Source organism: Apodemus sylvaticus, chromosome 10 (assembly GCF_947179515.1).
Source record: "Apodemus sylvaticus chromosome 10, mApoSyl1.1, whole genome shotgun sequence".
Classification (NCBI taxonomy): Eukaryota; Metazoa; Chordata; class Mammalia; order Rodentia; family Muridae; genus Apodemus; species Apodemus sylvaticus.
Genome location: NC_067481.1, coordinates 70,583,516 through 70,595,638, shown reverse-complemented (window position 1 = coordinate 70,595,638; position 12,123 = coordinate 70,583,516). Strand labels below are relative to the sequence as shown.

The 12,123-nt window shown below is 40.0% G+C and overlaps 1 protein-coding gene across 1 annotated transcript in view; it reads left to right on the top strand.

The window, feature by feature from the left end:
- Meikin (meiotic kinetochore factor) overlaps window positions 1-12,123 on the top strand; it is a 48,656-nt gene that overhangs the window by 335 nt on the left and 36,198 nt on the right. The window contains exons 3-4 of the mRNA XM_052197696.1: window positions 715-799; window positions 2,476-2,533. Coding sequence (XP_052053656.1) covers window positions 715-799; window positions 2,476-2,533 — 143 coding nt within the window. The remainder of the gene's footprint in view (window positions 1-714; window positions 800-2,475; window positions 2,534-12,123) is intronic.

Here is a 12,123-nt window from a genome sequence, read left to right as displayed (position 1 = left end):
TTGGCTTTTGTTTCTGCTTAGTAGCCTCTCATTCGGAGAATCAGAGAAGAAAATGAATACTCTGGTTCTGCTCCTAAAACACAGAAATTTGGGGGGTGCGCGTACATTTATTCTCATATGTCTTTTTCTCACATGTATGTGTGTTGTGTTATATATATATATATATATATAAAATGCGTGCATATATATTTTTATAAATGGCAGGATCTCATGTAGCCCAGACTGGCCTCAAATTCCCTATTAGTAGAGATTGACATGAATAGATTTTCGTGCCTTCACCTCCCAAATCTGGGACTTGTGCCACTGTGCTCCGCTTTAAGAAGCGGTGCTACCGGTGGAGCTACAGTCCCCCCGCCCCCAGTCCGGATAGATTGATTTTATTAGTGAAGGCTTGCCAAGTTACCTAACCATGAGACAGAAACTCTAAAGAAAACAACAAATGCTGAAATCACTTCCCCATGACCCCCTTAAAGTAACTTCCAGATTTTAGTTGTTTTTGTTGTTGTTGTTTGAGATAGGGGTTTCTCCTTGTAGCCCTGACTGTCCTGGCACTTGCTCTATAGACCAGGCTGACCTTGAATTCACAGAGATCCTCCTGCCTCTGCCTTCCAAGTGTTCCATGTACCACCACACCTGGCAGACTTTCAGATTTTAAACTACAGGGAGACAGTGAAATTCAGATGGTGTAAACTGAACTGTTGTGTTTGTTCGCAGCCGGGTAAGTGTTATAGGAGGAGAAAGTCTGCGAGAAAGTAGCCCTGGCAAAGAGACCCCAGAGGAGACCACCACGCCATTGAGTGTACGTATGTTTCTCATAGGCTTCTTATATACGGGCAGTGTTCAGAAGCATTCAGAAGGCAGTCGCTATGAACCTCAGAATGAAAGAATGAAGTATTCTTTGTTAATAGATATCAAATAGTTCCTAGTGCTTTTATTACTTTGGTATACATGTCTTTGTCTGGTCAGTTCATAATTACTCACTTCTGTCTTTTCCACTTCTTTTGGTGAGTATTGGGAAATGTCACTCGTTAATGTTCTATTCTGCAGATTCAAAATTTTAATATTTTAAGGCCACTTTCCTATTTTCTATTTGACTTTGTCTATTAGCAACTAGAAACATGATTGATCACTAAGGATTTGGTTTGCTACAGAGCATTCTAACATTCTCATATAATCTACAGCTTTTTAAGACAGGATCTCACTGTGTGGCAGAGGCTAGTTTTAATCCTTCTGCCTCAACCCACCAGTCCTGTGTTTAGGAAATGGATGTCCACAGACAACATTTTAAAAACAGCTTTTACATAATGTTTTAGCAGTGCACAGTGAAGTATTGTATGTTGATGACTTAAATATTCAAAATAGTATTTTGAAAGTTTCTTCAAATTACTGTATATTTATTTCTGCTCCATTTTTTCTATGCTTTAAAAACATTTTACAACTTATGTATTACCTTGTTATTAAAGACTTTAAGGTATTTATACTATTTTATTGTCTTCATAGAAAAACTTCTAGTTTTTTCTAATAGACATTCCAAAATGTATTTGACTATTTCCTGGAGATTGGGAGATTGAGTGCCCAAGATTTTGCTTTTGTAGGCACTGTTGTGTGTGTGTCAGATTGTTACTCTAAGATAACTGCCAGGAGACCAAAGGGTAGATGTGTTTGTCATTTTGTGATTCATGTTGGCAAACTGGAACACTCTTACTCAAAATGATGATAGGTGAAAAGCATCGTGTTACTTTGTGTTCCATTTGTTTGAATGCTAATGATGCTGGTCCAATCCCTCCCCCCATTATGGTCCGTTTGTATTTTTTCTGTTGTGAAATATCTGTTTATTATATACTGAAGATAGTCTTACACAGATAGGAAACATTTTAATTGACTTGTGAGTCTTTAATTTTATTATTTTGGATTTATGTATCATTTTTTCTTTTGACTTATTTCCCTCTTTTTTTAAAGGGTGGGATAAAGTCTTTTCTTCCTTCCTTCCTTCTTTCCTTGGTTATCAGAGAAATATTCACCTTTAGTCAGGCTGTAGTGGTGTATGCCTTTAATTCCAGCATTCAGGAGGCAGAGGCAGAGGCAGAGGCAGAAGGATCTCTGTGAGTCTGAGGCCAGCTTGGTCTACAAAATGAGTTCCAGGATAACAAGGGCGACACAGAGAAACCCTGTCTCAAACAAAACAAAACAAAGAAAGTTCATATTTATCTTCTATTATTTAATCTCATGGTGTTGAGTTGACTACTGCTAGCTCTCCATGTTTATCCATAGTAATTTTAACATTTATTTTTTAGATTTAATGTTAAATAGCATATTATCTGTGATCAATATTCTGAAATAATCTGATACATCTATGAAATTAACATACAAAGTTGGCACTTATTTTTCAAACCAAATCAAATATTATAAAAACAAATTAAAATATATCCATCTCATAATTTGTACTCTATCTTTAATTCTTATTCTACATAGGAGTCAGTGACTGATGCCTTTGAGACTGACAGCTTTTCATCAAGTACTGAACTAGTTTCAGGTAAGACTAACAGATAACAGCTTTTTATCTCTCCTTCAAACATGGGCACTCATTTGTAACTCGTGACTTCTCATTTCAGTGGAAGAGAAGATGTCTTTCCCCTAGTTCAACATGAATCCTTCTGACTGAGTTCTAGGTTTCATTCTCACTGTCACCAGTAAATGTGAAATAATAGTTGTGACGTGTTACAAAAGAGGATGACTTGAATGCAATTACTTACACTTAGCTAGAAATCGGAGCAAATGCTTCCATGTAAGGATGGCGACTGAACTGAGAACAGAAGGTGAGTAGAAATCATCTCTGCAGAGAGAAAGAGTGGAGAACCATGCAGAAGGAACAGCAGGCACAATGATCTTGCTGGTACCCAGAGCTGAAGGAGGCATGGTAGGCATACTGCTGGACATCAGGACCAGAACAAGTAAGGCCAGGACAGAGCAGAATACAGCTCACCTGTACAGAATCACTCCCCTGCAACTCCGGGACACATCATGCCTTGAGTGGACCTCCCAGTGTAGAAGCCTAGATGAAATGAAAATGCAATGGTGCCTCGATTCTGAGCCTAGAGAATATAAGAAAATCTGAAGTTTTGCTTCATAAACCCCTTTGAAAATTCTTAAGCTAGACACTAGATGCCATGGAACCTGCATGTGTAAATTTTCACGATAGCTGTAGTCACCACATAGCTTGATGTATTTGTTTTAATTAATGGTGGTTTCTTTCAAAGAAGAGAGTACTGTTGATTTTTAAATACTTGGATTTAGGAAGAGTATACTGGTATAGATGAAGATGGCTGTCCTAGTTAGTATTACTATGGCTAAAATGAAACACCATGACCAAAGCAAGTTGGGGAGGTAAAGTTTTATGTGGTTTACACTTCCACATCACTGCTTGTTACTGAAGGAAGTCAGGACAGGAATTCAAACAAGCTCCTAGAGGCAGGAGCTGAGGCAGAGGCCATAGAGGGGTGGTGCTTACTGGCTTACTCCCCATAGCTTGCTCAGCCTGCTTTCATATAGGACCCAGGACCACCTGCCCTGGAATGGCCTCACCCACAATGGGCTGGGCCCTCCTATATCAATCACTAACTAAGAAAATGCCTTACAGGCTTGCCTGCAGTCTGATCTCATGGGGGGGGGCATTATTTCAACTGAGGCTCCCTTTCCTATGATGAGTTTGGCTTGTGTCAAGTTGACATAAAACTAGCCCACCCAGTGATGATATCTACACAGTGTGCCATATGTACTCAAGTAACTACTGAAGAGAACATCTTCTTTGATTTTTCAGTCAGTATTACCATCTAATGAAAATTTCCCTGGTGACACTTGCTTATTGATGAAATTAATTAGCAGCATTAAAAGAAAGGGCCTGTGCTCTCTTCTGATGAGACCCTGAATGTTAACAGTGACCATAAGAGTCTAAATGCACCTTCAGCGCTGGACTCATTCCTTCTTCAGACTGGAATTTTATTAGCTTCTCAAAATCCTGACTTAGAGATGACATCTTCCCTTGAGTTACCAGACTTTAGGTCTTTCATATGATCCCTTTTATAAGAAAGCTCACAGAGGCAAGGTCAAATTCTATTTTGACATCATTAAGTACCAACAGCTCAGAATATAAAGACTTGAAAGTATCTGGACCCACTGAGAAAACACTTTAGTAAGTCCTGCTGTTTGATGTATTTTCATTGTAATTTTCTTGGCATCTCTTATGCTGTGCATAAGAGGCAGTGTTTTAAGATTATAAAAGATATGTCTAACTTTCTTGGTAAAGAAGAAAATGTGGCATGTGTATGGTATTTCCCAGTGGAAGTTCATCAATGGATGATATGTCCTGGTAATTATCAAAGGTACAGCACTAATTGGAACCATATAAACTTGGAAAATAGGGTCTGGGGAGATGGCTCAGTCAGCATGAGGACCTGATTTCAGATTCCCATCATCTGCAAAGGCTAGTGTTGCGACACACACCTGTAACACTAGTGTTGCAAGCAAGAGGATCCCTGGCTCACCTGGCCATCCATTCTAGTCAAGCAATGGGCTCTGGCTTCGGTGAGAGTCCGATTTAAACAAGGACTTTACCTGGCATTAACCTCTGGATTCAAACACACACCACACACACACAATTTTAAAAAGGAAATTAAAGCAAACAATCTCACAAATTGTTATCTGTGAAAATTGTTGCTTGAGACACCTATGCTCTTCATTTGGGTTGGAGTCTGGTGCCTGGGTGATTTCCAAGCACACAATAGCCACATTTTAGTAATGTAACCCCACTCCCCAAAGTTCTCTTGTTCTGCTCTTGTATGGCCATGCTATGAGAAACTTAAAAACCTGGACACAGTTGCTGAGTGCTCGTTTTCTCGGGTAACAGTCATACAATGCCTTCCGTCTGCTCAGATCCACCACGAGAGCACCTCGGTGTGACTGCTCAGCTGTCTGTGCTTACAGCCCCAGCTCCTTAGCCCTTTCCATGAGTCTCAGCCATTTTATTACCCTCGCTGCAAAATTCTAATGATATCATTAACCAGTACCAGCAAAATGGGGTTCCTGAGGCAGAGCTGCAGGAACTCCTAAAGAAATGTGGCAAAGAGAGAACCATTGGCTTTTCTGCCTTGTGTCTACTGTCAGAAAAGAAGAAAGCAGCTACCATTTTGCACCTGTTAAAGTCTGGTGACAGGCAGTTCTTCTGTTCATGCTTCTTTATCCTGTAGCAGCAGTACAGAGGCACTGAATGGATTGGGCCATCAGTTCCAGGATCGTGGATGGGCAAGTTTTCTGTGCCTTTGGCTTTTATCTCAACTCCTATCCGCCTTCTGCTTTGTGGATTCTGAGAGTTGGTCTCTTGCTTGATCATGTCCTAGAGTTCCTGGATGTTTACCAACATGCTTGCATTTTTTGTTCTCTGAGTCTACTATTTCATCAACATCATCTTCTGTCCCTGATACTCTTTCTTATGCTTGATCATCTGTTGGTGATGCTCTTTACTATGTTTTTAATTTAATGAGCTAACTCTTCAATAGCCAACATTTCTGGGTTTTATTTGTTTTTCAGAATTTCACTTTCTTGACTGAGATTCTCTTTCGTGCCTCTGAGTTCCCCACCCACATCACTGGTTTCCTTACCTAGGCCCTGACTTGATCCCCTTGATTCATTTATCTACTTGTTTGAAAATTCTTTGAAGTTGTTAAACATTTTAAAAATTAGGCTCTTGAGTTGTTTAGCGTTCTGCCTAGTTCACTAACTTTGCTTTCAGTTATTGAAGAGTTGTGAGCTTTGGAAGGTGCTGTATTGGGCTTGTTAATTTTGTATGTGTTTCTGTGTTGCTTGTGTATCTGATGCAATAGATGAGTCTTTCCAGTGGTTTTTCCCCATACTTAGGGTTCAACCCTGTGGATCTTCTCTGTGGGTGGTCTTTTCTTGCTTTCAGAATCCTCCACTGTCATTGAGGGGAGGAACAGACAACTATAACAGAGAGAATGATTTAACAAATTAAAATGCAATAAAAAGAAGTTGAGTACTTTGTCTACATTCTTACTAAGGAGCTAGGAGACTGATAAAATAAGCAAGTGATCTGAAGATTATTAATGTTAAAAATATTAATAATGAAAAGTACAAAGAAGCCAAGCATGGTGGATTTAACCCACCACCTTTAATCCTAGCACTTAGGAGGCGGAGGCAGGAGGATCAGGCTAGTCTAGTCTACATAGTGAGTTCCAGGACAGCCAGAGCTGCATAGTAAGATCCTGTCTCAAAGTTTTAAAAAAAGTAAAAAGTAAAGAGGAAGTGGACAAAGGGAGAGAAGCAGGAATGAGGACAAGATAACCTTTGCAATTGGCTATTATCCGACTACAGAACACAGGCTGCGTTTCCACCAGTGTCCTACAGTCTTTGCCTAAGTATACTGTGTCCTCTAGTTTGCATCCAGGTCAGCTCCCGGTGCTCATGTGGTTCTCAGGGGTAGAGGTGTGTATGTGTGTTGGGTAGGTGGTGGTGGAGGGTGTAAAATCTTTTTTATGAGCAGTAACCAGTGCTCTTAACTCCCTGCCAGCCCTCCTTGCCAACTGTTCCTCCTTCAGTTCCCCAACAGTTTGCTCAAACAGTTCTAGTTTTTCCAATTCTAGCAGCTCCAAGTTATAACAACTGCTCTAGCCTATCTGCTCAGCCTAGTTTCTCCTGGTTCAACTGTCTCCTAACAATATCTTCTGTTAACAATATCTTCTGCATCATCTGCCTTCTCTTCTCACTCTGCTAGCCCCCCAGACTCTGCTGGCTTTTTTATATCCTATACTGTTCCAGACCAACACCGAAGGTCATAGGGTCACACAGTTCTAACAGCTACGAATTCTTTTTTTTTTTTTTTTTTTTTTAAGATTTATTTATTACATGTGAGTACACTGTAACTGTCTTCAGACACCAGAAGAGGGCATCAGATCTCTTTTCAGATGGTTGTGAACCACCATGTGGGTGCTAGGATTTGAACTCATGACCTTCGAAAGAGCAGTCATTGCTCTTACCCACTGAGCCATCTCTCCAGCCCCGAGCTACGAATTCTTAAAGGGCCAGTTGAGAGACAGCTAGGGATCCTTTAAAGGGCCAGGCACACAAGATAAATCACACGACCTTTCTCCCCATTTGTGTTAGCTCCTAATGATACAGTTTTGAAGCTGCCCTGGGTACTCCCTATAGCAATGCTGCTGTTGTGACTTTGCTTCCTTACTCTTTCCAGTGTCTTTTCCAGGGTTCTTAGGTATCTGATGTGATCTTTCTTTTGATCTCTCAGGAGCACATCCTCAACTGAGCTAAGAACCTAACAATGATGCTTCCCTTTCCTGAAACTTGGGTTCTGCTTCCTAAACCTTTTATACTCCTGGACTGTCTTACCTTCTAGTGCCTTGTGTTCTAGAGTTCCTCACTGAAGTCTCTTACTCTCCACCCCCAGTTCTGCATACCAACTTGGGTATGCAGGATGCAGTATTCAATATAATCTGTCTTAAAGCCCTTCTCATCAGCCTGCTGTTGCTCTGCATTGTAGATGGCCTTGTATTGCAGGAAACCAAAGTCCTGCTTATAGCCCTGTCAGTGGTTAGGATGTAAGTGTTCCTGCTCAGATGGAAAGGTGTCCTGTGGTGTGGGAGTTCAGAAACCACACAACTCCTAGAGGAAGCCTCCTCAGTAGTGTGTTGCAGCTCCCAGGGGAAGGTGTCCCCAGCTAGGCTGAGGAGCTCAGGGTCTCAATCCTGCTCCTTCTTTGCTTTTTTCACTTCTTTGCTTCTTCCGCTGAGAGAGTCACGACACGCAGTTAATCTCATAAAGGAGATTCATTAGAGGAAGAATTCAAGGGGAAGAGGGACGAATCTAAGAGGAGCAGACAGCTGGGAATTGAACAGAAAAAGGGCAGAGCTTATAGAGTTTTCTTCAGAATTGGGGGTGGGGGAGGGCAGAGCATTTCAGGGTAGAGGTTTCCAGAGTGAGGATTGGTGGGATTTCAAGTCCTGAGCTTGGGAACACCTTCCTGGCCTCATGTGGCTTTGACTGAGGTGCCATCTCTGTGGAGCTGCTGTGGGAGGCTGGAGAGGCGATGTTGCCATCACGGACACCTATGGTGGTATTTCACAACGGTGGCCTGCAGAGGCATGAAAGTAGGTGTTGCCACTGTGGACAGTTCCTCAGGATGGCAGCAGGCTGAGGCTTGTTCTTTTGACAGCTCCTGTGGTGGCAGCAGTAGGCTGGGGCAGGAAGGAGAGGCCAGCTGCCACTATGATGGCTCTTGCTGCAGACTTCTCAGGGACTCCATAGGTGCTGGATGTTTCTTGTCCAGGCTTTTTTTTTTTTTTTTTTTTAGCTCACAGGGGAAGTCAGTGCAAGTCAGGTTCTCTTCCTTTTGTGATTCAGTGGCCAAGATTTTCAGACTTCCTTTGCTCAACTCTGAATTTTATTAGTTTTGATAATATCCACAGCTTTTCATTTCCTGTGGAAATATAAACAAATCTGTGATACAAAACAGTCACTAACTTCCATTCTGATGTTACCATATCCATACAGTATATAGGTTGATTTAATTCTACAGTTTTCTATAACACGGGATCTCTCAGCTGCTATTATTTCTTTCTCTTTAATGTTCAGAAAATGTAAAGATAACAGAGCACTATTTACTCTATTCCCAAGGGAGTCCTCATTCTTCCTTTTTGCTTTATAAGCATTTCCTTTATGGTGAGATTAGATCTCTTTCTACAACTGCTTGTTCTGTAGGATTGTATGATATACCTGTAATATGCCTGATATTATAATATGCAAAAAAATCCTTCATCTTACTGGCGACATATGTTGGGGCGTTGTAATTGTCCCAGAAGGAGAATGAGTTGAAGGCAAATAACCAAAATGCAGTCCAGCTTGGCATCTGTGCAACTCACATATGCATCCTTTCTACTAAAGTTAACTTTTCCTGCTTCCTTTGTGAGCTGTCTTGGACTACCTAAGTCTGCATCTCCTTGTAATGATTAAAACAAATTACATAACTCTTGAGTGTTAATCCAATGATAGGCTGTAACCAGTTAATATATCCCATTAATTTTTGAAAATCATTAAGAGTTCACAACTGCTGTGCTCTCAATCTTCTATAGTTGAATGTGGTCGTTGTTGTTGACTTATTTTCTAATCTAGATAGTGGATAGAATCTCCTCTTTGTATTTTTTTCGGAAGCAATTTCCAAACTCCAACAAGGCAAAATTCTTTTTGTTTTACCAAATATTTTCTCTAAGGTATCTGCATTAGAATCAGCCAACAAAATATTATGCATGTAATGGTAAATAATCGATTGAGGAAATTGCTTATGAATTACTTCTAGTGGTTGGCGCACAAAATATTGACATGAAGTTTTTTCAGCTTTTTATAGGCTGAGCATTATTGTAACTCGGCACTATGAAAGCAAATTTTTCCTTGTGCTCCTCTTGTAAGGAGATAGTAAAAAAGCAGTCTTTTAAATCAATTATTAACAGTAAGAAAAAACCAGTCTTTTATTATTCAAGAATCAATTATTCTCATAGACCATACCTTAAGTAATAACGGAGGTAAAGGCTGTAACGGACCCATTGGTGGGATTACTCTAGTCAACGCTCTCAAATATGTTAACATTCTTCTTTTACCAAATTTCTTTTTTATGATAAATACAGGGGAAGTCCATGGGCTGGTAGACTCTTCTAAATGTTGAGCTTCCAGCTTCTCTTCTATATGCTGCTCAAATGCCTGTAATTTTTCCTTAGTTAAGGGCTGCTGGTCTACTCATACAGTCCTGTTAGTTAACCATTTTAAGGGTAGGAACATTGGTATAATTTTAGCAGTGCCTCCCCTCCATAAATTTGGAAACTCAATCCCTGTTCTGTCTGTGTTTTTGGACAACTTGCACAGACTATGCATTTTTATGACATTTTTCAGTACTTTCCACAGAAGCATCTTCTGTGTCATCCTTAATTTTAGGGATTGTCTCTGGTATTGGGGAAGTACTGATCTGAGTTTCTCACTGCTATAATAAGTCTCATCCCTATAAATTTATGGCTATTTCAGCCACATAAGGTCTTAACTTTCCTATTTCACCTTCTTGCCCCACACATTTAACCCATTGCACACTTTGTTTTATCTGAAATAACCTTCCAATTCCAAGAAACTGTATATAAACCATTTGAAGTATCCATTCTGAATTCCAAGTTTTTGTGGAATGATAATTACATCAGTTCCTGTATCTACCAAACCTTCTATTTCAGTGTCATTCACTTTAAAGGCAACTTTAAGTTTGACCTTTGATTATTAACAACTGTTTGCCAGAACACATGCTCTCCAGCTCTTCCACAGATCTTTCCACTGGAGCTGCTTTGCCTTTGATAAAGGGAAACAGTAAGAGCTGAGCAATCAAATCACCTGTGTTAAATTACATCTTTCTTTTTACATAAGCCATTTTTAATTTCTCCTTTGAAGTCTTCATCTATAACTCCTGGATGTACAATGAATCCTTGGGAAATCAAACTGCTCCTTCCCAAGACCATTCCTACTGTTGGAGGGTAAAGGACCATAAACCCCAGTAATTATTTTATACCATTGAATTTTTGGGAATAGTATCTATGGCCAAGTCTAGAGCAGTACCTCCTGCAGTAGCATGCATTAGGTCTGCAATACTTAGTCAAAGGTTTTCTGCCTGCTTGTTATTTCCTTGCTGACAAGAGACAAAATGCTCATACTTTTTCTTCAGGGCCTTGAACTAGCCATGCCCCCACCTCAACCATCTCTTTATTTCCCAATGGCAAGAAACTGCCCTGGATATCTATCTTGGACCTATATTCATTGGTCCAGTGGCAACTCCTGCCACATTGCCTGCACATCCATGGAAGCCTAGGCCTTCTTTCTGGTTTATATATATTGTCCTGAGAGATGCCTAGTTCACAATTTCATTGCAAATGACTGTGCTTCCAACAATTAAAGCACTGGGCATTTTGAGATCTGAGACTTCTAGTGGTTTGGTCCTTTGTAAATGATGATACCTTTCATAGTTAATACATCATGCATTTTGAAATCTGAAACCTTTAACTATGGATTGCCCAATTATCCTGGCATTATACACACTAGAACCAATATTGGTCATCTCCTTGAGCCACTCTTCTGTAGGTGCTACCCTTGCCTTTAATGGCCTAATAATAGCCATTTTGCACGCAATATTTGCATTTTCAAAGTCCAAGGTCTCAATTAGCACTTGTCTAACACCAAGTGTGTGTGTGTGTGTGTGTGTGTGTGTGTGTGTGTGTAATAGTACTAAATTCATCTCTTGTTCCTGGCAGAGCAGTTTGAGTTTCTCTAAGGATTAACTTTCTTTGTAGCCTCAGTTCGGGCAAAGATATGTATCTGGCCCTTTAACAGCTCTGATTTCCATATGTTTAACTCTTCCATTTATAATGTTGTCTTTGCATTCTCTTCCCCAGATCTCTTTTATACTTTTTATTTTAAGGAATTGTCTTACTAAGTTGCCCAGGATGGCATTAAATTAATTCTATAGACCAGATAGGTTTCCCTGCCTCAGCCTTCTGAGTAGCTAGAACTAGTCAACGAAGCTTACACCAACATGCCTATCTTAGAGTTAGCTTCATAGAGTATGGTATAAGTGTTATGCTTTTATAAATTATTTCTATGTGTGTGTCTACATGTATGTATATAATACTGCATGTGTGCTTAGTGCCCAAAGAGGTTAGGGGAAAGTCTTAGATCCCTAGAAATGGAGTTACAGACATTTGTAAGTTGCTATACAGTTGCTAAGAACCAAATCCAGGCTCTCTGCAAGAAAAACAAGTGTTCTTAACTGCTGAACCATCTCTTCAACTCAATTTTTGTTTTGTTTTCTTAGGTGTTTTGTTTTGGGGAATGAAGGGTGGTTGTGATAGGGCTTTATACAAATCCAGGGCTTTATACAAATGAGACAAGTATTTTACCACAAAGCACACACCCAAATTTTGTTTTGGATTTACATATGCATTAGGAGTGATTCTAATGCTTGTTTAAAAGACAAGCCTTTCTTCATTAAATTACTTACATGTCTTCATAAAAATCAGTTGT